The sequence below is a fragment of the Cyprinodon tularosa genome, unplaced genomic scaffold (assembly GCF_016077235.1).
Source record: "Cyprinodon tularosa strain WSP-4 unplaced genomic scaffold, ASM1607723v1 ctg132, whole genome shotgun sequence".
NCBI lineage: Eukaryota > Metazoa > Chordata > Actinopteri > Cyprinodontiformes > Cyprinodontidae > Cyprinodon > Cyprinodon tularosa.
In genome coordinates this window covers 625,260-652,500 of record NW_024038137.1, presented here as the reverse complement: position 1 = coordinate 652,500, position 27,241 = coordinate 625,260, and the positions used below count along the sequence as shown (strand labels likewise).

At 38.3% G+C, this 27,241-nt stretch overlaps 1 protein-coding gene across 2 annotated transcripts; it reads right to left on the bottom strand.

The window, feature by feature from the left end:
- Positions 1-4,520: 4,520 nt before the first annotated feature.
- Positions 4,521-26,516, bottom strand: gareml (GRB2 associated, regulator of MAPK1-like). Of its 2 annotated transcripts, none has more exons than XM_038277535.1 (7): positions 26,161-26,516; positions 20,064-20,204; positions 13,986-14,116; positions 13,604-13,769; positions 10,300-11,150; positions 7,166-7,335; positions 4,521-5,246 (listed from the first exon to the last, which is right to left on the bottom strand). In XM_038277535.1, the coding sequence occupies exons 1-7, from the start codon at positions 26,270-26,272 to the stop codon at positions 4,646-4,648; spliced, it is 2,172 nt and encodes a 723-aa protein (XP_038133463.1). In that variant the 5' UTR covers positions 26,273-26,516; the 3' UTR covers positions 4,521-4,645. The 2 variants fall into 2 exon arrangements, with proteins under 2 accessions (XP_038133463.1, XP_038133464.1); XM_038277536.1 differs by lacking the exon at positions 26,161-26,516 and adding an exon at positions 23,820-24,353.
- Positions 26,517-27,241: the final 725 nt, after the last annotated feature.

The window sequence follows — 27,241 nt, the reverse complement described above, 5'->3', positions numbered from 1 at the left end:
TAGTGACAGTGGAGAGGAAAAACTCCCTTTTAACAGGTAGGTACCTCCAGCAGAACCAGGCTCAGTGTGAGCGGCCATCTGCAGAGGCCGACTGAGGTTCAAGGAAACAGAAGCAGAGATACAAAAGGCAACTGTAAGGTGGCCCCGTCCAGGAAACACACAGCCAGGCAGACGAGCTCCGAGCCAACTCCCATGTCAGAGGATGAAGAGAGCACATCCAGCCAGTCATAGGCAGAGAAACAAGACTACACTGAAAAACAGGCTGATATTTCTCTTCAGGATGGTGTCACAGCCAAACTGGAAGCTACTATGAGAAAAAGCAGAGAGAGCACAGCGTTAGAGATTGAACTAACATATTCTGCAGAATGGGAGAATAGAGATAGAATGAAGCAGAATGATGATATAGGGGTCCCTATGTCCTCCAGCAGTCTAAGTCTATAGCAGCATAACTATAGAGATAGCTCAGGATAACCTGAGCCACTCTAACAAAAGTTTTATCAAAAAGGAAAGTTTTAAGCCTAGTCTTAAAAGTAGACAGGGTGTCTGCCTCACAGACTAAAACTGGTATTTGGTTCCACAAGAGAGAAGCCTGATAACTAAAAGATCTGCCTCCCATTCTACTTTTAGAAATTCTAGGAACCACTAGTAAACCTGCATATTGAGAGCAAAGGGCTCCGTTAGGAACATAAAGAACAATCATATCTCTGATATAAGATGGAGCATGGCCATTTACATATCTGTTAATTCAAGCAAAATCCATACTAGCATAAATACTGTTGGAACGAAGAATAAAGCTTGCTTTCTTCATTTAGCGCTAATGGGGCAGTAAGTAAGGTAAGTTGCACATCTGTCTGGAAGGTCAGAGGAGGAGGGAAAAGACTAAAACATGTCCTACTGCTTTTATCTTTGTAACTCATGGCTCTTTCTTGGGAACAGGCCTCAAGATACAATATCATTAAATCTGCTTGTGTGGCTAAAAATGGCCTTAAGACCTGTTTTCCCAATAACTTGTTCTGTACAAAAAAGAAAAAAGAAAAAGGCAGCAAATAAACAAATACATGAATAAATCCTGGGGACCCCAAAAGTCTTGGTTGTATGGCTGCCTGGAGCACGTGGCACACAGAGACCTCTTTAAATGGTATACAGACACACATCCATATTAATTAGCTACTCATGTTCATTCTTAAAAGGTTCATAGTCTTGCGCTAGTGGCTACTGGGTTACACTTGAGTATATTAAGGTCAAGACAATCATTTGGGGTAAAATCACAATAAAATATTAAAAAAGGAAGTAATGTGCCAGCTGGGCCGCCCTCTGGGTATGTTCTACTGTATCTTTGGCATTTCTTTCTAGCTGCACTTAAGCAAACAATTCTGCCATTCTGTTATCTTCAGGGCGACAGTGAAGAAGGAACGCAACTCTCAGGAAATTATTCTGATGTTTTTCTGGACTTGTTAATCACTTTGAGGTCTGTCTGGGTAATGTCTGCAGAGTTAAAATACTTCATAATTGCTGTTGACTTTTCCAAATTCAAAAAATGCAAACATGAAAGACAAAACAATACCTAAAAATCAATGACCATTTAGAAACTTCAAGATATTATCTTGAGTTATGCCTTTAAAACAAAAAAAAAAAAACTGTTCACAAAGAATAATAAAGATAAAATTCTGATTTTTTTTAAATAATCACTTCCAGTTTATAGATCAATTTTTGTGCAAAATATCTTATTTTATAGGAATTGTAGGGTTTAAAACAATGTTTTTAAGGATCATTTATAGTAGTTACTCAGTGGTTCAGATATTTAGCTTGAAACAATCGATTGCACCACAAAAAGTAGACACTTATCCACTGCAGTAATAACTTTTTAAGTATTAAGATGCGGAGCATGTCCTTTGACAGGTGTGAGACCTCCCCTGGTTTTCATCACTATTAACTCATACTTTGAGAATGGTAATCTGCACCTCTTTAAGAAGATCAGCTCATGACAAACATTCATCAACATTCATGTTTTGAATACAAAGTATAGAAAATAATCTTTTATTTATCAAAGTTTAAGAAAGCAAAATAATTTCGCTTAAGAGCTTAGATCTGTTTCATTATCTATTATTTATTTGTAAGATTTTAAAAGTAAAATGAAAATAATTGATGCAATAGGATTTTGTATCTCTGCATTCTATATGTATAACATACCTTTAATAGCCTGTTTTGTGAATGTTATAGCATGATACCCCAAATGCACTTGGCACCTTTAACATGTCTGAAAAAATGCAACTCTGACCTCACAGTAAGGTTACTTAATTTCATGTAATGCTATGCAGATGCTCTGTCTGTACAGATGAAGATTGACTTACCTTGTCATGTCTGCTACTTGCATTAACTGACCAGGCAGGAGAGTTTAATTTCACAGGCTGTGTATTGAGCAGCTGCGTTTTCTTGAAAGTCAGGTGATCATCACAATAACACAAATAAATAAAAGTTAGAGAGTAAACCAAAATAACCCATTTAGTCTGCATGCAGCAGCACACTAAAGATTTTACACCCATCATCCGGGAATGATGCAAACAACGTACAAACTTTACATAAGTTTTTGTTAGAAGAAAATCAGTTTTCTTTGTATTTAGATCTAGACCAGCATACATTGTAGGTACAGTAGGGATAGATTGTATGGACACATAGCTTCATTATATTGTGTAGTATTGCTTGTGATAGTGGTAAAAGTGAAAAAAAAAACTGTCTTTACAACTTCTTTGCAGTCTCATAAGCAGAGCAAACTTAAATACTGCTCGTAGAATACATACCTCTGAATATTGCTTTTTGTTGCTACTTTTCAGCACTTCCATATTTTTAGAGTGTCTCACAAATTAAATGTATTTTTATTAATACTATTATCTTTTAGCTTTTTTAGTACAATGGTTACATAAAGTAGTTGGATACTTCTCATTTAACTCCACACACTAAGTTCATTTGATAGTTTTACGTTATTTATTTCTGCAGTCAGTTTACACCAGTCGGAAAAATATTCGAATAGTGTCATTTTTAAAAGTTTTCTGAAACCCTTAACTTGAAACTATTGTTTGACAATAAATCAAACTTTTAATCACAATCACATTTTTTACAGCAATAAACTATACAATAACTTCCCCTACCTAAATCCACAGTATAACAGTCACAAAAGCATTCTTTTTCAATGGCGCTGGTGTGGATGACTTGTTGCGGACAGGGAATCGAATCATACCTTACAGTGACCGGCTGTATCTTTTTTTGCAAGGTCATTAATTGCATATTGTGCAAATATCCTAACTAAGAAAATATCAAAGGTCATTCAGTTTTGATTTATTTAGCATATCATTTATTCATTTCTGCTTCTTTCCTTTGATGGCGGTCATGCATTTACAGGTAGATATCACGATTTTACGTGTACACACCACTTCTGGGGTGAGGAGTTCCTAAGATAACACAAGATTCCGATTTGAGAAAGAGGCCCTTTGATCCGTCTAAAGACCACTTAATTTTAGAAACACCATGTTTTAAATGAAAATACTTTATGTCTGACATAATTCAGCAGTTGCAGTTTTCATTGCAATGACACAATCAGGGATAATCAACAAACAGCAAAACAGAAGTTGCATCTTCATGCTTATCTGAATACAAGTGGGCATTTTATTGTCCTAGAAACAGATGAGTCTCTGCATACTGCTAGTATTTTAATACTTCTAAATTAGTCATTGATTCATTATTTGTGTTGAATTAATTCTAAAAACTGTTTAAAAACCCAAATGTCACAGAATTCGACTTCAGTACTTAAACTTCAATACTAAATTCTACTCTTGGGCTTTAAAGTGTGGAAATGTATGTCTCTAATCTTATTAAATACTAAATAAATAGTGATCTTAGTGTAGTTTCATTCTTGGGGGTAATTAAAGCATATGAGAACAAGTAATATGAGGTAAAAAAATATATATAATTGTATAAGGTTTGGGCAATGGTACGCAGCTCTGAATATGACAGGTATACAAGGTTGAACATTTAGAGGTTGTTTAACCTCAATTTGCATCTAATTGGCCCTATCACAATAATATTTATTTTTACTTTATTCTGTTTACGTAGTTATCTTTTAGCTCCTACTTTATTCAAATTACATACCACCAAAGCTTAATGAGGCAAAGACAGTTGTGGACGAGGCCAGTTTAAAAGACATGCCTAGTGTTATTCATCTTACAAGACAGTAGTTCAGATTTTATGGGATAACACTTAAATTACATAATAACTACTAATTGAAAAACAAAAAAGATATTTTGTTAGTCAAATCTAGAGATTGTTTTCATCAGATCAGATTTAATGCTGGCCTCAAGACTCCATTTGGTGTTTTTCTGCTGAATAACTGAAGGGTGAAATTAGAATACGAACTGAAGTGGTGCATTTTAATTTTTTAATTCTCATTTGGAGCCAAAGTTAGTAAACAAATTCCAGTCTGAAATCAAAAGAAAAAAATCTGCAGCCATAGAGTCAAGAGTCAGTTTAACCACAGTGGGGCGTGGTTTCCTTAGGCTTCAAGCAAGGGGGGCTCAGCAGCCCGTGGGTCACAGTGGAAGGCACATTCAGGATGGCTGAGTAGCCAACAGGCACAGTATCAGGATATTGAGGTTTAAATTTTGGGCCTCCATCCCTGTATGAATTGTGTGATTTTAGTCACGTGGAGACGGCTCAGGTGGAAGTCATGTGACAGAATGTCCTCAGTCAGCTGCACCAAAAGGCTGCCGTCTATTCGCTCCCTCTGAAAGATGGCGATTGCTGCCTCTGGTAGGCCAATAAAACGCAGGCATGCTGAGACTTCCTCCAATGATAGTACAGAAAGGTCAGTAGGAGGCCTCCAGGTGGAGTCAGGTGGAGGAGAGGATCCATCAGTCCTACTTGTTGATGTCCCACCGCCTTCTGCGCCTCTGGAAGAATCATTCGTAGGATTGGTAACAGTTTCGGGTGAAGGGCAAGGCGACTGGCGGTTAAATGGGTTTAACGCGCCAAACGGTGCAAATCTGCTCTGTGGGGGTGGTGGCCTGAGCCGAGGTGTGGGGGATGTGAAGGGCTCTACCCACGGCTCGGCCCAGGTGGCCTGTGCAGGCTGTGGGCTAGATGTGTTGTCTGCAGAGACTCCAGAGCCCGGATCAGGAATGGCTTGATTAGGAGCAGGACAGTCAGTCCAGGAACAAGGGTAACAGTAGAGGGTGGCGCCCGGGGAGGGCGAGGAGCTGGCACACAGACACATACACACAAACATTAGGAATCATGTTATTAACATTAAATTGGAAGCTATAGCTGGATGAGAACATATATGAACTACATTTACATTTCAGCTCTAAAAACCCCTGTGAGGAACTTTGTGTTAAAGGAAATTTGACATTAACAGTGGGTGATAAAAAGATGATGATATATATCACCATATAATAAACAACAATAAAAAATATGTTCAATAATTACTGCAAAAAAAGTCTGGAACTAGTTTGGATAGAGTCTTAGCCATTAGCTCCCACTGCTCTGGTAACTACATGCAAAGTAGCAAGCTTGGCTTTCTTAACTGTACTGTTTTAAAACTATAGCCAATAGTTAGAAGGAATGAGTCTGACGACATTGTCAACAAAAGAGGAAGGGTATCAATTCAATTCAGTGTATTCATATAGCACCAATTCACAACACTTGTCATTTTAAGGCACTTTACAGAGACAATTCAAGCAGATCATACAGTCAGATGGTAAAAAGTTTATTATCTAAGGAAAACCAGCTGATTACATTAACTTATTGACTCCAAATCAATACCTTTACAAAAAAGCATGCATGTAGCGACAGTAGAGAGGGAAAACTGCCTTTTAACAGGACGAAAGCTCCAGCAGAACCGGGCTCAGTGTAAGCGGCCTTCTGCTGAGGCCGACTGGGAAGTATTTGGATATTTGAACTCAGACAAAAGTCAGATCGATGCTGTCTGGAAGCTATGTCCACTTAAAGTGTCAAACAAATCAATCACCTGAGCCGGTCTCATCCACAAGTTGCAAAAGACCAAAATCAAGAGGTACATGGTATTGACGCCATATGATAAAATCATTGATAGATAAAATAATTATTTGCTGAATGTTTTGCACATTTAAACTTTTAAAAATATATTTGATCATTATTTATTGTTCTTTTATTCTATTTTAAATGGTTAAAGCCAAAGGTTTAATTCAAAAGGAATCCCTTTAAGGTAAATCAAGCCTTTGTTCTCCTCCTAGTCCTTATTTTGCATAGTATTTAAAAAGTTTCAATTACTGATATCACTCTATACGAAACCTTATATTGTGGTATGCTTTTTAGGTCGCCCAAACTTATTTTGTTAACACTTTTTACATGTCAGAAACCCATTAAAGCTGCGATAAGCATTTTGCAAAGACAGTGTTACCTAACTAATAGGGAGGCTAGGTATCAAATTTGTAAAAAGGAAGAATAATATCAATCAATTCCTGAGGTTTACTGTATTAATTATTTGATATCTACCATGTTATAAACTATTAAAGACTATAAATCCCAGATTTCACCTGGAAAGAAAAAGGACACTTAATACCTGCAGACCCAAAATACATTGATCTATTACAGGTTAAAGACATTGTGAAATCATAGTATCCAGTAGAGAAGCATTCCGTCTTATTTACCATAGTGTTGCTGCTCTGTCTTCAAATATCACTAAACATCTTTGATATTATTTTCTTTTTGTCATCTTATGCATCATCTTTGCTTTGTTTTTACAGGATTGGAAAAGGAACCCAATTTTTACTGAAGCTAATCTTTGGTTGTCTTTTTTTCTGATAGTGTTCTTTCTTTGGTGTAAATGGATACTAATGCAGCAAAGAACATTTTTTATTTTCTTGTTATCTGAATAACATGGAAAAGCGAAAAAAATCCAGATGTTGTCAAACTTTCCAGTTAATATTCTACGGCCTTTATTCCCCAAATAATCATAACTTAAAAATAATTGCTATAACACCTTGATACATTTCCATTTTAAATATATATAAAAATGTGTTTGTTTATTTAGCATGAAACAAACTTAAATTTCTGACACTCTGAACCGGCCCCTGAAACCTGAAATACTTTTAGCTTTTGCATTATTTTTTACTTTTATTCTTGTACGTTACTGCACCTGTCATGCAGTCCGGAGGAGTAGAAGGAGAGGTTTGATCTTGGGGAAGTGGAGGTTTTAGGGAACCGAGGTGGAACAGGAGGGCTTGGGACTGGACTGGAGATGGAGCCTCCTTTAGAGCAGCGTGGTGGCACCGGAGGGGCGAGCAAGTAGCGACACTCCTCCCTCACCTGCATGAAAACACGCATACATCAGCAAAAAAGATAACACCCAGCACTTCTCAGGGGGTTATGTAATTCTGTGTGTCGGCTTGATAAATGTCAAACTTGGGTGACCTTTACACATCAAACAAACTCTCTTACACACACAGCAGGCTTCACACATACTTCCAAGACAACCCATTGTTCTGGCAGGCTAAATATCAGGAATGAAGAAGACTGTTTGAGAGGCTATAATTAAGTTGCTAAGCAGATATCTTCACCCACACAGGCCTCTCAGAAAGAAAAAAGTTATATAAATAAAACAAAAGCATGATAATGCCTCTTCGAGACACCCTTAAACACATTAACATGTGCTGAGAAAAAAAAATTACTGAAACTATAAACTATGCGTTTAAATAATATACATTATTTAATTCTCTAATATATCATCCATTTTAGCCAGAGGCAGAAAAATCAGGTTTTGAAATGAGAAATATTTCTGACTGCATGTGTAATAGTTAATAAGACTTTCAGTATGAATAAATTGACCATTCCGTTTTTTCTTTTCATCCCATCGTCTCGTTTCTTGTCTTCCATCCCCTTTTCCTCCCTACTCCTTCCTTTCCGTCTTTCTTGCTCCCTAAATACGCCTTCTCTTTCTTAATCCCGATCTGTCCTTGATCATTTCCTTTCTCTCCTGATACCTTGCATCTGTACAAATGTTATTAGGGGTGTTGACCTTTCTCAAAAGGTCTCTCCCATCTTGTAACCCTTTTCCCTGTCTGCATACTTTCAAAAATAACTAAATAAAGGCGTCTAGAGACTAAAAAAACTTTTGTCTTAATGATTTATACAGATAATAGCTTTAGGCAGGGATAATCTTCTGTAGTGATTTGTTTCGCACCAGACCTGGAGAAGCTTTTGACTGAAAATGTGTTGCCATTTCTTAAATTTATGGTCACTATTACCCATAATATTCCTCTTTTTATAAATAATTTTTCTTTGTGTTTCTAGATGACTTTCAGCCAGCCTTCCTCATCAACTCGTTGCATTTTCCAGGCTGAGTTGTGTTGAATGCACTGGAGAAATTACTAAACATGATCCTCTACCTTGTCTAAATGACAGTTGGTTCATTGAGGCAGGTGTATGATAGCATATTTAACTCCAACTCCATGGCTGTAAGCAATAGTAGATGGACCAACAGGAATCTCTGTAGGACCTTCATTATGTGGGCTGTCAGAGCAACAGCTTTACAGTCATTAAGGACTGTTATGCTGATGAAGATTCTCGGTCATCCAGGTCATAGTCATTCCGTAAAAGTTCAAAAAATATCCACTGGACTTGGTTTCCAAGGTTTGAAGACGTTTCGTCACCTCTCCAGGAAGCTTTCTCAATTCAAATGTTGTTGTTCAAATGCATTTGAATTGAGAAAGCTTCCTGGAGAGGTGGCGAAACGTCTTCAGATTTTGGAAACAAAGTCCAGTGGATATTTTTTGAACTTTTACGGAATTAAGGACTGTTGGCTGAGTTTTCTTTGGTATTGGAACAAGACAGGAGGTATTCCAGTTCACTGGAACCGTCTCCTCGGTCAGACAGAGTTAGATGAGGTGCTGAAGAATCCAACAGAGCTGCTATGCACAGGTCTTCAGAACTCCATCTGGACCTTGGGTCAAAGGAGGGTGTGATGGGAGCAGGAGAGAAGGTTGCTGAGCGTAATCCTGAACTGAAGCTACTGAAGTATGTATTCCATTCAATGGCTCTGTCCCGACTTCCATCTGTGGGGATAATGTTATCGAAAAAGGAAGCTCATATAGTTGGTCACACATTCAGGTTCTGCATTGATATATCAATGTCTGAAGCCTCAAAGCGACCTTAGAGGGCTTCTTTAGCCTTTTGTGGTTGCCTCTTATAAAAGGGACTATACTCTGAGCAAAGAAAAGTAAGACTGTGGTCACAATCCAAAGTTTAGTGTTCTCTGGAACAGGAGCTGACAAAGTGTTAAAACACTTGGAATGTAGCAGAGAGTGAGGTGTGAGGAAGGTCTAGTTATTACCACAAATGCATTTGGCTGTTTTCATCAGATTCTCAACAACGGAACAGATGACGTCACATGACGTGTTGGCAACAGCAGAAGGTGAAATGTAATCTGTTGCCAAAAAACAGCTTCCCTACTCTGTTTCTCTTCCCCATCCCATTTCCTTCCACCGACTTGGTTTGCTTTTTTCCCTCTCTTTGTTCCTACCTTTCTTTTTTATGATTAGTATCATCCTTCTTGTCTCCTAACGTCTGTATTTCCATTTTTCCTAAATCTCTCTTCACTCATTACTTCCCTATTTCCACCTGTTGCTTCCATCATCCTTCTTTCCATACTTCATGCTCTTTCCTTTTGTTTTTTCTCTTTGCTCCTGTCCTTTATTCTCTTTCCCTCCCATGATTCCTTCTTCACTTCTACCATGAATTCCTTCCTTTTAGTCTTGTTTCCTTTTTTCTTCCAGCAGGTGGAGGCAATTTATGGACTTTAATTAACCATTCTCTAAGGAGGAATCAATGCAAGGCATCTCTCTATGATCCTTTAATCGTTTCTAGTATGCTGAGATGGGTGTCTCAGTGTTTGCCTTTATTGACCAGCCTCAGCACTTACTGGAAGTCATGCTGGAAATAAGAAAAAACAAATAAATTCAATAACCTTAGATAAAACAAATTTCCACCTTAATAATAAATTCACACAACTCACAATCAGTGTTGGAACCTTTGGGCCAAACCTGCTGTTTGTTTCCCTTTTAAATATCCCTTCTCATTCTAAGCACAGTTTCTGTATAGAGGAACCTTTCTGGGAAAACAGTTTGTCTCCGTTAGTGTTCATGGAGCTTTAAAAGCTCTTATATATGAATTATTCAAGCATTTAGACTTTTAAGGGCCGGATGCAGTTATGGAGGGATGAAACAGATCAAAGACAGATGAACCCAGGAAGGGACAGTATATGATGACACTCACAGCATCAGATTTTGGAGGTATAGGTGGTGGGCTAGACACTGTTGTCACCATGGTACCAAGAGAACCGTCCAAAGAGGAAGACGTGTGAAAGGATATAAGGTTTGGTTCTTTTCCCAAACTCTCTGCGTTCTGATTGGTCCATAGTTCTTCATAGGGGATCTCCTCACTGGTCCTCAACTCATCTTCACTCCACTCAGGAGTCACATACTCCCTCTCATCGCCAGGTCCCTCCCCCAGCCGCTCTCCTACAGAGTCCCTGCAGCGTTGTGATAGGTTTTCTGAAACCCCACCTACGTATCCACACATTGAGAAGCGCTGCAGTGCCGGGGCCAGCGAGTCTTGACCTGACACACACAGGCGAGAGCGCCGAGGGCTCACACACTCCTCTGTCATACACTCCAGCTCTGGCCGCGTTTCTCGAACAGCCCGCGAGTAGGCGTCCGGGTCGAAGGCGTGCCTCAGCAGGAGGCTCTCTAGAGCTGCTGTATGAACAGAAGCCTCCGCCACGTTAAAACGGGGCATGCAGCGCAGCAGCAGGAAGTGTGAGGGGGAAACTTCCTGTCGCCGAAGAACCAAACACAGCACCACTGTCTTGCTGACGATGTTGAGCAGCTTGTAACGGTGTCCTTCTCGCACGGCATGGCGGTCGTAGATGTTCCGCGGCGGACGGGACGGCACAGAAACGTTTACAGGCAGGCGAACTCTCTCAATGATGCTGCGCACTGTATGCTCCCCTCCCAGCATGCCTTGCTCCAGGGGGGAACGCGTACAAAAGCGTCCCCTGCAGCCAAAGGGCAAACTGACACTCTGGTTGGTGCGATGGTTCATACACACTAGACAGGGTGTTTTACCTAAAGGATCAGAAAAAGCAAGAGTGTAAAGAACCGATTGCAGACAATCTTTATGGGTAATGCTTTACAGGAATAGTACATCCAAAACATGATTAGCCTTCATTTTCTACTCACCCCCATGCTGAACAACACTCTGGAGTATTTTTTTTATACCTCAAATGCATCTGGAGATCTGGGAGGCTTCTTGCTGTCTGCTGACATTCAAATAATGGAGGTCTATGGTGCCCGAGGCAGAAAGGTCCATAAAAGTCCACAAAAAACGTGTCAATATTCCTCTATACTGCTCGTCCAATGTATTCCAAGTGTCCTGAGTGGGTAGCGTCCATAATTTACTCGAAACAAAGTCATTTAGAATGTTTTTAGAGCATAAACAGTAGTGTATAGGATTTCCTGAAAGTGCGTTCACAAGTCTACGGAAACCGCGGCAGACCAAACCAGATGAAAGTGCGCATTCAGCTCGGCAAAGAACTCATGCTCTTCCTCAACACCGAAGTCCTCAGACATTTTTCTTTCGTTGTTTCTTTCTTTGCACAAGTAAACAGCACATTTCTTCTTCTACGCTTGCATTATCGGCAGAGCAGACGCTGAATGCGCACTTTCATCTGGTCTGCCGGCTTCCGTAGACTCGTGAACGCGCTTTTAGGAAATCCTATACACTACTGTTTATGCTCTAAAAACATTCTAAATGACTTCGTTTCGAGTAAATTATGGACGCTACCCACTCAGGACACTTGGAATACATTGGACGAGCAGTATGGAGGAATATTGACACGTTTTTTTTGGATTTTTATGGACCTTTCTGTCTCGGGCACCATAGACCTCCATTATTTGAATGTCAGCAGACAGCCAGAAGCCTCCCAGATCTCCAGATGCATTTGAGATATCAAAAAAGTACTCCAGAGTGTTGTTCAGCATGGGGGTGAGTAGAAAATGAAGGCTAATCATGTTTTGGGTGTACTATTCCTTTAAAAAGAGACCTAAAAGTTTATCTAAAAGAAACTTTTCAGAACTTAGAGTTACTTTCTTTGCAACTTACATTTAAATTTAATGGTATGTTAGATAAGTTAAACATAATTTTGTTTTCTTATTGTAGCGTTTCCTTGACTGTGCCTGTTTAATTTGTTTTGTAAATAAGTTACAATATATGACATCAACACAGAGGTTGCAGCAACCTAGCTCTCCTGGTGGCATTGCTTTGGATATATTGAAAGGAATAATTTGATTTTAACCCTTACATCTTAAAAAAGAGAAATGCATAAAAAAATAAATCATCAGACGATATAAACGACATATGCTTTCAACAATCACTGAAGATTCAGCGTTGCTGTGTTCATAACACTGATGTAAACTGTAGATGAAATTGTTGCAAGAAAACCAAAGACCGATAATTTGCAAATGATGAAAAATGGTACAAATAAAATAAATGAAACATTAAGAATGACAAAATAAAAATCTATTGAATTCAGAGTTTCAAAACACATGTACATGTTTACCAGTGGGTTGCATCAGCTCGTCTTTACACAGGATTCTAAGAATTTGGGAGCTCTGGAGACATGCTTATGTAGTTTCTAAAGTGAGATGTTTTCTCTGACAGTCTTTTTCGGGCGGTTTAGCCTCAAGCAGGCGATGTTCATGTTTTCCAAAAAGAATTTCACATTCATCAGGTATTAAGACAGTTTTTTTGTCCCACCTCAGCCCATTTAAAACGAGCTGAAGCCAAGTGAAGGCAGGGGCCTTTCTGGATAGTGTTTAAAGATGTGTTTTTTCCTCACATGGTGAAGTTTAAACATTTTTTATTAATGCAGTGCAGCCTGAGGGCCTAAAAATCACTACCATTAGAAATTGATTCTCAGCAGTGTCCCTTGTGTACAAAGATCCTCCCAGATTTTCAGAATCCTCATATAATGTGCTGAAGATGATGAAATTCTCAAAATCTTTGCAATTTCTATTGACAACTGTTTTTCTTAAATTGCAGAACTGTTTGCTCATGAAGTCTTATTTTTTTTACAAAGTAGTTAATCTTTCTTATAAAAGAGAGATGCGTCTATACGCTGACCCCTAACTCATCAGCATTAAATTGATAAAAAGAATAATATTCAAGGAACAATATGTTTTGTTTCTTAATATCAGATAAATTGTGTGTATTATATAATATAAAAACAATGCATTTAACTAATGTTAAGTCAAGCAAACAGTGTTTCTAGAGTTAAAGTGGGTTTTGAATCTTAGTTCTTTGCACCGCTTTTTGGATTTTTTTTTTTTTTTTTAAACAGTATTACACCTTTCGGTGACAGGATGTTAAGTTTTCCAAACAAGTCCAGACTCTGCATATAGACAAATAGAGAAACATAAAGAAAAATAATATCTCAGTTCTGCCTGTGGGTTACTACATCAGTTTTTAGCTCTGTGTGCATCAGATATCCTACAAACTTGAATTCAACAGTTCGACTTACTTCTTGGAGTCTTTCCCAACCGTCTCAAGAGTGCGCTCAGCCCCGTCTTTTCTTTTGGGGGCGTTGCACACAGGAGCTCTGCCTTGCCCATCAATGACAGTTCATCTCCAGCCTGCAAAGTGAAGCTGTAGGGCTCGCTGTCCTCACTGAACTCCCCAGATACCACCTGGAAGAGAACAGCTTTCCCATGAACATTACAGTAAATCCTTGTTAGCTCTAAATGTCGGGTTTTAAACTGTTCTGTAAAATCAAACACTGAATTCAGGCAACCCACTGTTGAATACAGTTTTCTAGACATTTTACGTTACTATTGAGTTCAGATTATATTTCAATGGAAGTAAACTGGATGGATGGTGGGAGGGAGGGGCAGACTGGTGTTCACCTTGACACTGAATGTGATTGTCTCCATGACGAAGACCCGGTCAGGGAAGACTCCAGCAACTTCCTCCACACTGGAGAAATATTGGACAGGGTCCCTGACGTCTCGGTCCTCATCCAGTAACTTGAATTTACCTGAAGAGCAACATTAAAATGAGAAAAAGATGAAAGGCAAATTTCAATTGACCCCAGAAGACACAGACAGAAAAAAACTTAAGGACAAAAGCAGAGGAAGAGGGAAAAAAAATAAGAACGAATAGTTTCTGCAAAAAAGTAACATCCTCACTGTTTGCACGGGAATACAAAGACACCTCACTGACCTTTGACCTGGCACCAGCCCACAGCTAACTGACAGCCAACGGGGTTGGCATGGCAACCAATAAAAGCCCCCCATTTTAACTCAGAGCAGAGACAGATCACCATGGAGACACTCACACACAACTCTTTCTCTTAGGCCATTGCTTTCCTTTTCTCACCCTCTGACTGTAATCTTTATGAATTCAAGTTCACGCAGCTCATTTTTGGGGCTTTTTTCAACTTGATTTGATTTGGAACATATGGATGCAACAAATTTCATATATTCTACACCAGTTTTAATGTGAAACCCCATTTAAAGACAACACTACCTTTATTGATCACTTTACCTAATTTTCTTTAAACAATTAAATGCCTTAATGGAGTGTCCATTTATATATATATATATATATATATATATTAAAAAAAAGTATCTATATCTATTGAAAAGACCAAAGAGTTCTTTCTTTATTTGGGAGGTAGAGCAGAACATCAAGCACACGATTTTCTAACAGCCCTGCCACCCTCCTCTTAAATCACGATAAACCTTAAGGAAAAGCAGCTTCTATCAAACAAACAATACAAGGAAAATACTGCAGTTTGCCAAGGATTTTTCTCATTTTTGAAACTTAAGGGTTGCTCAGTGTCGCAGTAGGTAGCACTGCTGCTTTCCATCAAGAAGGCTCTGGGGTTGATTCCCGGCCTGGGGTCTTTCTGCATGGAGTTTGCATTTTCTCTCTGAGCATGTGTGGGTTCTTTCTGGGTACTCCGGCTTCCTTCCACAGTCCAAAATCATGACTGTTATATATTTAATTATTACAAAAGACCAATTACTGGTATGCAAAAAAGTTTTTTTTTTAGATTAGTATTTTAGAAAGAGTTTTTTTTTATTGTTTTTTTATTACATTGCAGATTGTAATAAAACAACAAAGAAATAATTTGGGGCAAATTTTAGAGCTGGCGGAAATTTAAACCTTACTCTTAGATGATAAATTGACATAACTTCAGTTTAGAAATAATAATCACATTTACCCAATTAATGCTGCCCTCATGTCATATTGTAATTATAGTAAATACCAAAAACTGACATCAAATTGCATACAAACACCAACTAATGTTGGAATTTCTGCTGGAAAAATTCTGTTACCAGAGTTTCCGAGATGAGGTAAACTTTGACCTTTCAACAATGAAATGATTCTGTATGATGAATACTGCATCGTTCAGCGTTATCTCCTGTGATGTTTGTACCCCACACAATGCTGTGACATCTATGTATATTTTTTAATATATCACAATTTAAACTGTATCACTTCTGAAATGACTTGTTTGATTTTATCAAATGCTCGCTAGCAGTCAGTTTTTGATGAATCATCTTCTTCCTGTAGCAGATGATCAGCAGGTCAGGATAGTCTGTGGATCCAACATGTTTCTCTTGTGTTCAAGGGTTTTTGTGTTCACAAACCCTTGAACACAATGCACATCTTATTTCCACTTTACAAGTGGAAAATATCTTTATCGGACCAAATCAGGCAGCATGAATGTAATAAAATTTTAACATGAGTATCCTGATCTGTCTTGTTTTATTCCACTCCCATAGCTGCTGGCTGCTGATTGTTCCCACCTGTGCCTCTGCTCATGCTGGCTGCTGATTGTTCCCACCTGTGCTGCTGTCTACATAAGCTCCTGTCTGCACTCATTCAGTGTGAGACTGTCTGTTTCCATACCAACTACAGCTTTCAAGCATTCAAGTCTGCCAACTCGATTGGCTTAATCTTGTGACCTTTGCCTGAAGCCTGTTTGCTCCCCCACCCCCTGGGTGCACCCTACCCTTGCTATTGTCTTTGGATTCAGATTTCCACCTCACAGACTCTGGACCTAAACTTCCTCCTGTCTCTCATGGTTACTGGTTGTGTACTTGGAGCTCTGTCCCATTGGCATTTTTAGCCACCATTTTGGGGAAGCCTTCCCTGACCCTTAGGAGTAACAGTTGGACCATCTTCAGATTGATGTGTTTTCTCCAGTGGGAAGAAGCCATCTAATGCAGTGTTTTTCAATCCTGGTCCTCAAGGCACCCTGCTCTGCATGTTTTTGAGGTTCAGCACACCTGATTCAGATGATTGCAGTTCAGCAAAGCCTGATAATCTGCCATCAATTGATAACAGGTGTGTGAAAGCTGGAAAACATCTAAAACATGCAGGGCAGGGTGCCTTGAGGACCAGGGTGGAAATTACTGATCTAATGGTAACATTTTCCAATTCCTGCTCATTCTGCAACTCGTCAGACTGTCTTTTTGCAGACTTTGACAGGAAGCTGACTATCTTCTTTGGTCTCATGTCAGTATTGTGAATAAACTTTATAAATCTTCTCTGGATTGTGCTCATCTTTCTGGCTACAAAATGCATAAAAACAATTGTTTTACTAGTAAAAGTCTGGGTCTTTTTATTTCAAGTCTGGAAAGAATAGAGTTTGTCATGATAGCAAAACAAAAAAAAATCTCAAATTAAAAATAGACTTAAGAACACAATACTTTTAAGATGGTCCAGCATCGTTATTCCATAAACTGCTACTTTTATGAAAAATCCCTTAAGGCAATTATTTCAGTATTACAGGAATGACTGTGTTGGAAAAACCTCAAAACCAAAGAATCAATCTGTACTTGTGTCATCGCTGACTCTCTAAGCAGGAGGAGGATGCAGACAGCACGGATGAGAAGAAGGGAGACATCCTGCAGTCTATTCCCCAGAGGGAAACCTATATTGCTCTCAGAGGTTTATTTAGACTTCCTGTATGAAGTCATCCCCCAGACGTTAGCTCATCACTGTTGTCCTCTGATGCCAAAACACCTGCTATAATTAAAAAGGCCATAAGTGATCCTTGGATGGTGCGACATCAGGTTTGCATAGCTCTACATGGTCTTTTCACAGTATAGATTAAAAAGGTGAGAGACACAGCCTAAACAAGCCACACATTATAGTAATATAGAAAGAGTCATTAAAACAAATAAATGTTCTGAAATCTGCAGAAACATGTATTACCTCACCTGATGTCAAACAATTTCCGCTTTAATGTGTCACTCAAAATGATATTATTGGTATCAATAATGATGCTAAATCTGATTATGCATCAATCTACAATTTCCGCTCCACTTGGGAGGATATCAGAAATTACAATAAATCAATCTTTGGATGCGGTGGCATATCAAACAGTTTTTTTCCTATGAAAATATAGGATCTATTATAATATCATATATACACATAATATATTATTTGGATATACATTTTTTTTTTTTTTAATAAAATTATAACTGAAAAAGAGAAGCACCCCATCAAATTCTATGTTTTTAGAAATCAGAAAGTCTTAACACCTTTAATCTGTAACCCATGACCTTTTTCTAAAGATAAAAACCCCAGATATATCTTTTCGTATTAGCAACACTTCAAAATGTGAAAGAAAAAGAAACATGTCATATTAATAAGGCATATTAGTTTACAGAATCTCACCCAAACTTCCCTACATCTGGTCAGAGTAATAAAAGGAGAGAGATTCCAAATTTCTTTTGTCCGTTCACAAAGAGAACGTTTAGTGAGGCAATAGGAAATCTTGTTCCCAAATTTTTAACTAGGGATGCCGATAGAAGTAGATGCTTATAGATATTTTTGAGTTACTTTCTAAGTTAAGTTTGAGTCTAATCATTTTTCTTGCCCTTGTCATGAAAAAGCAACAATTTACCTTTTATTTAAAAGCAGGATACACAAAATCTTAAATAAAAAATATCGGTAGAGATGTACTATGCTTTTAACCAGATCAACAATTCCTTATTTTCAATGGATCTAAAGATTTTAATTTTTTTGTTTCATGAACCTGTGAAAAAAAAAATTGTGTTTTTGGTTTTCAATATGACAGAAAATAAAGTAATATTCAACCTGTATCTGATCAGTATTAAAATCAAACAAATGGAACAAAGTTGGTTGATAGTTCAGATCTTAGTTTGGATTGGAGTTGTTTTAAATTGGATCAATAAAAAATCCAGTACTATTAATGAACATTTAAATGACATCAGTTTCAGTGAACCTCAGTCTTTTCCCCCCCTTCTATAACTGAGCTTTAGCATGTCAGCCAATAAAAACACACATCAGCTTTGTGGACTTTAAGGGTCCTCAAATATTGTGGATGTGGATCTCAGGAAGCGACATTTGAAATATATCATCCAAGGAGTCCTTTGCACTTGAAATAGGGGCACACTGATACGACAACAACAATGGAAAGTCAATAAAGCTGTAGATTTGATGCATTTGAAGAATAAAGGGGGAAAAATACATATTTCTTCAATATAAACTGAGGCAGCCTGGTAAAAACACAGATTAGAACTTTGAAGGCTTGATGCTGCCCTTTACTTTTACCCTAAAAGTAATTTTAATGAGAACCATTGATTCCATTGGAAAATAGGTTATTTTTAGCATTAGTTTATTTTCAATGTGAAACAGTGACATCTCTGACGATGATCTCAGCATCCCCCTCCGAAACAACTGCTCATTCCGTCTTCCGAAACGGAGCCTGAGAGGCGGCAGCAGTGTGAGGTGACATCAGCGCTGCATCAGAGGAGGAAGTGATGGAGATGAGGCATTAAGATCCAGTTACACAGCAAATAATGAGACTGTACTAAGAGGGAAGAATGGGATTGTGTGGATGAGCTCATCCTGACTACAGTCATTAAGCAGGAAGACCACAAGTCATTGAGCAGGAGGAGGATAGAGATCACATGGTAGCAGGTTGGATCTATGAATGAAAGGGCTGCAGCAACAGTATACATAATAAATGTGCATTATGGTTAAATGAGACTTGATTTTACTCAATGTCAGTGGAAATCTACATTAGACTTTTTAATTTTCAATGCTTTATTTCATAAAACAATATTAGAATAATAGGTTTTATTTAAATACTGGATTTGAAATAAAGATAAAATTTGCCTGAAATAAAAATGTGCTTATTTGGGAAATCTTGATACCTTGTTATATTGGGGTGGCACAAGAAAGTACAAAAACATACATAGTATTATTTCTGTTTCAATAGCAACCACAGTTTGTGAGCTTTAGCAGAACATTTGCTGCAGCTTCAAAAACAAAAAAAGTTTTTATTTCTGTTTACTATAATTTCCATAAACTTTTAGCCACTCACCAGACAAGAAAAGGAATCTTTTCTCTATGTATGACCTTTACCGAGTTTAAATCATTAAAGTTTTGGGCTGAATGTTAAACTTGTATGTTTTTCCACTGCATTGTTAAATTCTACCTAGAATATTAGGATTTTTTTTCATTCATTGTAAAAGTACATTTTGGTGACTAACGGTGTTTTAAAGACAGGATATGTGATGTGAATATGCAGCATTTTTTCATCGCTCTCATTTGTGCGTTTCCACTATTTTTCTTTGCATTTCCAATTATTAGGGAATCTATCAAAGACAGAACCTTTTTGTAAAATGTCTAAGAACTTATATAAACTATTTCTTACAGTATACCAACCCTTTGAACATAGCATTAACATTTGACATTATCTTGCCCTCTTCAAACTAAATAAACCGAACCCTCTGGAATTGGAACAAGTGGAACATGTTGACCTTTAAGGAAAATAAAAATGAGTATTTTTAGCCGCGGACAGAATGGGACATTTTATAAACAATGGGTATTTTTAGCTTCTGATAAACTCTTGACTACTTGCTGCTTTCTTTGTCCATGAGAAACCAAACTAATAGTGAAACTTGATGTAAATGTGTTTGAGCGTCCACGCTTACCCTGGTACTGCAGCGGAATGTCAATCTTGGGCCCAATGACGTAATGACCCTCCTCTAAGCTGTGGGCCGTTACAGTGGTCCACTGACGACAGGAGTGCAGGAGCACAGTGTCGTCCTCTGACAGACCCTCCACACATTCGCCTGGAACACAGAAAACCAGAATATGTAAGAACTAAATGATGCAGGAATTACATTTCAGTGTTATAGTTTCAATTTAAAGATATAGGATGGAAAACACTGAAAGAACCTCCGCCAGTGTTCGGTGTTCATAATCACCACCATTAGTGACGCTTCACCAGCCCTAACTGCTACTTATCAGGACTGTTTTTCAGCTGGCACCCTGCTATTAAACACCCCCTCCCTTCCTATATACACACACACACTTACCCAACTGCATTGATCTCAGCTGATAGCACAGTGGGCCGATTCAATCACAGAAAACAAGCATGTATGGACATTTATTGTGCTGAGATGTATTTGCTTGTGTTAGACCAACACAAAAGTCTAAATGTAAAGTTGAAGGATAAATAATTCCTGACTTCCAAATGTTTTCATAAACACAAATATTACAAAATATTACATAGCATTAATATGTATAGACCCTCTGTCTCAAAAATAAAACCCAGTACAGCTGCCTGCTTTTAGAATCAATCAGCACAAAGATTTTGCTCCATGAATCATCTCAGTATAAATGCAGCTGTTCTGTGAAGGTGTCAGAAGTTTGTTAGAGAAAATTAGTTAACAGACATCAGAAAAAAAAAAATTTATTGCCTGCTAGTGTTTTAAACATACAAGAAATGTACTTGGAAATAGATTGTGTGAAACAAAGTTGCACAGGAATAGTACAGATAGAGAAAAACAGCATCACTTTTTGACAACGCAGTGCAGTGTAGCATATATATTAAAAACGTAAGAACACAGAAATGTCAGATCAACTTAAACAGAATTTACACGTGCAGAGATATCTGTATCATTAGAAACGAAAATGTCAGTGGAAAATCTGGGCGATATCAATAAGGCCACTAGCAGATGGGAAGCTGTTTTTTGTTGCAAGATGTGCAGATGGACCACAGCCTCCTACCATGATGGGAAAGTCTGAACCAGTTAGTGTCCAGCAGTGTATTAAGTCCGGCGGTTGTGTCCTTCGGACACGGCGTACCTGGACTGGGTCCTTCGAGGTCCGTGAAAATAACAGATCCAGCCTTCTTTGGCTTTCACCACCCCTCACTCAGCATACTCTATGTCGCCTAGCAACCGTGACATTTGACACACAAAGCAGGCAAAGCAAAGAACTTCTCACTATTGTTCTGTAGACCAATTACATTTTTCAGAAGCTTCAGCAGCAATACCGTCGTCAAGAATATCGGATAAGCAGTCAGCACACTGCAGAGATATTGGAATCTGTGCTTAAATGTCAGCCAAACCCATTTATAGAGACAGATAAAACCTTTCAATAAACCAAAGATTACCCGCCACATACCTGACTCGATAACCATTCAAAACAACTATTTTCATTAATTTCATACGGAACTATCCACACACTCACATTATATTAACCTGCACTTAGAATATTCACCACTGTTTGTGACCATTTCCCTTTTTCCTCTGAACACGGAGCATCAGGCTTGCTTGGACTCGCAATAAATCATGGGAGCTGTCCTTCATAGCAGTGGACCCATCCGCCGGATTCAAATTTATCTCAGGTTGTGAGGGGTAGGATGCCAAACTTCCTGCTTGTCTCTGAGCTCTGGAGGAATGCAGGTCTTAAGGAGAAGAAAGACTGCAGGCAATCACCCTCTGTGCAGCAGCGTTCCATATGGGTATGGAGGAGGAGAAGATGGACTCGATGGCGGAGTTGAAGTGCGTCGTCATTTTTGCAGGTTAAAGGTTTTCAGCAGCCGAGTAAAGTACATCCTCTACTGTACCTTCTTGGTGAGGGGAGGTTATGTTCAACTTCCACTTAAGGTCATGGGTGATGATGGTGCCCAGAAAGCAGAATGAGTCCACAGCGGGGACTGGAAAGCTGCACAGGAAGATGGAGCTTGACACTGTTTTCAAAGCATGAATCCCCAGACTGTTCTGGCAGCACCAGGTCACCAGATGAGCAACCCCCCACATTAGTGGACTCATCCCCCCCAGTGATGAGGGCGAAAAACAGAGGGAAAAGAACACAACCTTCAGGAGAACAGGTGCTGATGGTCCTACAGTCTGAGATATATTCTCCCAGTTTCAGGTGCTGCTTCCTGTGTATTAGGAATTTCTGATTGACATGCTGGAATTAGACACGATCAGCTGGGAGCTTATCCAGCTCTAAGTAAAGGAATTGGTCAGAGCACAGAGCCTTGTGTTACGCAGAGTAGCCATATTTATTGAAAAGAGAAAAGATTTTTAATACATGAAAAGCATAAAAGCAATAAAAAGCATGGTTTAGTTAATCCATAATGAAAGCTTTAAAAAATAATAAAATCACAGAACTCAGTTCTATCGATAACAAAATTACTATTAAATCTACAGAAATGTAGGCATCCCCATAGACTTTATTGTGGCAAGAAGAAAGATATTGAAAAAATAAAGATTATAAAACATATTGCAATATCTACAGTATGTAGGTGACAGAGCAAGCATGAGAAAGGATTCCCAGTTCAGATGAAACATTTTAAATCAAACACAAAATTATTTATAGATCATATATTTCAGGTACAAAACTAACACTGCATCCCTTCCTTAACATATCCAACCCAGTGAAAGACCATAGCGGTACCAGCATTAAGCTATGGAAATGCCTGGTTTTACATAATGGAAGCTGGTACAGAAGATTGTTGGAGCTACATACTGGGCAAGACATCATGTTAGAGGCTAGACTTGCTGCTGGGCCAGAGATTCGCCTTCCAGCAGGTACTGTATTGACTCTAAACAAACAAGCAGCCCTGCAGTAGCAGTTTTACAGGGCTTAGAAATGTTTCAAAGAGGCCCTCCATGAAATCTGTCAACTTTTGAACTAGTTTTAAGGAAGAATTGGCAAAGAAAATGGTTTTGTTGAGAATTTCCAAAATACTCCCAGCTGTAATCACCACAAAATGCAGTTACAAAGATCTGCACACCTACATTCTCCCTTTTGGTTCGATTTGAAAACCTTGCATCCCTTTCTGCTCTGCTTTGCATTTAGAAACTGCTTAGTGATGGTCTAAAGCTGAAAACTTCTGATCAATGATTTCAGAAAGTAGGGCCTGCAAGATAACAGAATTAAGATACATGGGAAAATGAAGTGATTTAATTAATAAAAATCTCAGTAAAGACCTCCAAATGTTCTATGATATCAAACTGTTGATCATCTTCACCTTTTGTCGCTACTTCATTTCAAGTAAATCTTATGTATATATTGTAGGTCTCCAATCATATACCATTTTATTTTCTTACATTCTATTTAGAATTCTGAATGAATGTTTAGAAAAATTAATGAAATGACCATTCATTTTCGTAATGACCTTTGGACCTTGACATGTTCTACCCTTAACATACCTCCATCTTGTGGCATAATAAATGTTTGAGGGTTTCCTTTGTGAGGCCAAGTGTGTTTGCTACCACGCAATCAGTTAGGCTTCTAGATAATTTAATATAGTGCAATCTGGAGCATTCATAATGTTGCAGGAAATTCCCCATCACATTAGGTCCTTACGCACTCACGCAACCACACGGCAGCTTCTGCATACAGATAATCAGCCTGTTGATGTTGACTTGAGAAAGTTGTCATCTTACCCTATTGTATATAACTGGCATAACTGCGTTGGCTGGCACTGAAAACAAGGGGGGATCTGTGGGGTAAATCAGGCGCATTTAGGAAGCGGTGCATAGATCAAAACAAAAGCGCGCGCCACCAAGAGGTGCGCAATTTCCCTGGAGCGTCGAACGCTTTTTTGTTTTTTAGGTGGGCACTTCTGGAGAAAAGTTGGAGGTTTGCCTTGCTGTCGCTCCTCGTTAGTATTCTCCACATTCTCCGACAGATTACAGCATTTACATATGAATAGGATTCAGCAGCACTTCAGCAGCACAACAGACACTTTGTGGCTTTCCGGGCCTCCTGGACTGGAAAAACTTGGCCGCAGCACCCATCGGCCGTTCCCATAGAGAAGACAGAAAATCTGCGGTTTGTGCGGAAATGTGCTGGGAACAAAGCATGGGGAGAATACACAGTATGCGGGATCAAAATATTTCCTTAACACCTCCAAAGGAGAGTTATTGGACTCATTTGAAAGCCAATGTAGTGGCTCCGCTGCTGAAGATGAAAAAAGTGAAAAAACTGAGATTTAACCAAAGAGCGACGGAAATCCCCCCAAACTGATTTCAAAATAAAAGTAAAGGCCAATTACTATCAAGAAGGTAGTTATTAGCAAATAACAGAAAAAAACTATAGCACTAAGAGAGAAACTAATAGTTTGCCTTAAATACTCAGTTCTTAGTGACACAAAAGTCAAAGAAAGAATTGCATTTCTAAACCTTAAGAGCAATGGACAAGTAAAATAGTTAAAATATGTCAATGACAATAGAATATCTAGTCTGTGTATACGACTCAAAAAAAAAAAAAAAAAGAAAAAAAAAATATATATATATATATATATATATATATATATATATATATATATATATATATATATATATATATATATATTTTAACAGAGCCACAGAACCAGTTAAGATTACCACGCGAGCAATCATTGCAATCTTTGCAAAAGGAAAAAACAATACTTTTTTTATTATCCTTTTTATCTACTGACTATAAGTGACAAGACTTATTTATCTATTCTTTTTAAACAATTGTAGCAGTTTGGCTAATGCTATTATCCATTAGTATTCAGATTATGTCATTCTTTCACTTTAATATCAGATATTTTAAGTCTGTCTCATTTCTCCCAATGATTAAACAAAAATTAAAAAAGGGAAAAAAAGTTTCCCTCTTAAAAATTTGTACTTTAACGTATCTCAGTTGAAAAGTAATTCATTTGAATACATTTATCGTAGCTAACCTGCTGTACTTTAGTGAAAGCATGGCAGGTTTACTTTAATCAACTTAAAAGAAGTTTAGATCATCTGAGTTACCATAACTGGAGTCCAATGGTGCAGGATAAAGAAACTAAAAAAGGAAGATAACCAAATACATGTTTGAAGTTAATTGCTAATATTATTATAACATATATATAAAATATGTTTTCCTTTAGTGTGTCCAGGTCTTCATTGTAAATTGGAATTAGCTGTGAGCTGTCCTAATCTGTAAAACAGAGGTTAGAAAAATAAAGTCACTGTTCTATTCAACCTTGGTTCTCTCTTGCCTCATTAGCTGTATTCCATTTATTTCTTTTCACTTTTCTGGTATAAAAAGAAAAAAAAAACTTTCAGTATTTAAAATTTGCTGTCACAATATCGCCTGCCATGGATATTATTTTGGAAAGTCAGTTGTACAAAAGTGGGTATCTGATCTTTTCAACTTTTCATAGAACAAAAAGACACTGTATTACAGCCAAAAAATACCATTGATAAGTAATGTTATTTTGATAATGCTGAAATTTTAAGCTAAAAATATATGTCAATGCTTTTACTTAACCCCCACCCCCACCCCACCACCACCGCCACCACAAAAAATAAAATGAGCATACGACTTTTTTGTAAGAAAACAAAAAGATCAAGTTCAATAAAATAATATAAATATGGAAATAATTTTTTGTTCTGTTTTCACTTACCTTTTTTTCCCCTCTAAACCGCTTCAAAAACATAATAAGAGTGTATTATTTTGAAAGTTTTACCGGAAGCTAACAATTTCTACTGATAAACTTGGCATCTCATTAAGCGCTACATTTTTCTGTTGCATTTCTCCAGTTTTCATATTATTTCTATGGTCTACTAATACAAAGTTACGCAAACACTAATTTTATCTCTTTTTTCCGTTGGCAAACGGCAAAAGAAAAAAAAAATCATGGTTACTTTTCTTGTCATTGCCAAGCAAGCGGTGTTTAGTCAGAGTAAGACAACGGTTTATAAGTGACAATAGTTATTAAAGGTCGTGTCAGTGGATGCAGCACCCACGGGAACAGCTTGTCCCTCTTACCGTGGGCCAAGCGGACCAGAGTGGGCAGGCGGTACTTGCTGACCACCGCGTCCAGCGGCAGCGCCAAGGGGCACCAAGTGATCTCCGACAGGCTCGCCGACAACTTCTCCATCCTCCCGGGTCATCACGGTGCCGGAGATAACGGTGACGGTAAAGTTGGTGTCTGTGGTTGAGACGGTAACGGCGAGGCGGAGGACGGTGACCGAAGGGGTGTAACGGAAAAGAGTTTCGCCATGTTTGAATAATGCAGGAGAGAGGAGCCGAGCGGAGCTTCGCTCTGTGCGCGCGGAGAGGAGGGGGAGAGGGTGCGCTGCGCTCCCACTCGGTCAACCGGTTTCTGCCTGCTGCCTCCCCCACGCGAGCGTTAAAATCAAGTCAAACATTTAATGTGGCCAAAGAGTGTTTTGTAACACCGGCAGAGGCGCTTGTTGCACACAGTCAATGGAAAAATAAGTTTCCATGACTTTTGGTTCAGCAATAAATCAAAATGAAGAACAACCTTGATGAGGCCAGGTGTGGCTAATTAAACGCACCTGATGAAGTGAGCTCTAAAGTACTACTTAAGTCCCTCCCTTTGCTGCTCTAGAACATACAGGGCCAGGGTTGAAAGAGCAGCCATTTCTTTCCATTTTTCTGTAAATGGGTTAAAATACCACTATCAAACAGGGGCGGAGCTAGATGGGGGGCCATGGCCACCCTACCATTTTTTTTCTCCCTGTAATACAGATGGTGGCAGCAGTAATACTCTCAAGTGGAATATTTAAAACATTTATCAAAACACACACAAAAAAAAACAACAACAAATTACTGTGGTTAATTATGCGCATCAATATACTAACATTAAAGATAAGTACAGAATTAATGCTTTTTTCAGAACAGTTTTTGTGTTATTTGAGGTGAAGAGAAAATGATGTCTCTGCAAGTCATCTAAGTCTAGAGTCTTCAGTAAAATTATTGATAGCTATTTTAATCAAATGTATTAAATAATCAATTTATGTAGATATTAGTACTTGTAAATATCAATTTTATGCAGAATGATTATTGATAAAAGTAGGTGGGTAATGGACAGTGTTGGGCACGT

Coding starts and splice junctions, on each gene's coding strand:
- gareml (XM_038277535.1), bottom strand. CDS start 26,272: ATGGAGAAGTTGTCGGCGAGCCTGTCGGAGATCACTTGGTGCCCCTTG. Junction 20,205..26,160: donor TCTGGTCCGCTTGGCCCACG/GTAAGAGGGACA, acceptor TCTGTGTTCCAG/GCGAATGTGTGGAGGGTCTG. Junction 11,151..13,603: donor GTTGGGAAAGACTCCAAGAA/GTAAGTCGAACT, acceptor CTGATCCTTTAG/GTAAAACACCCTGTCTAGTG.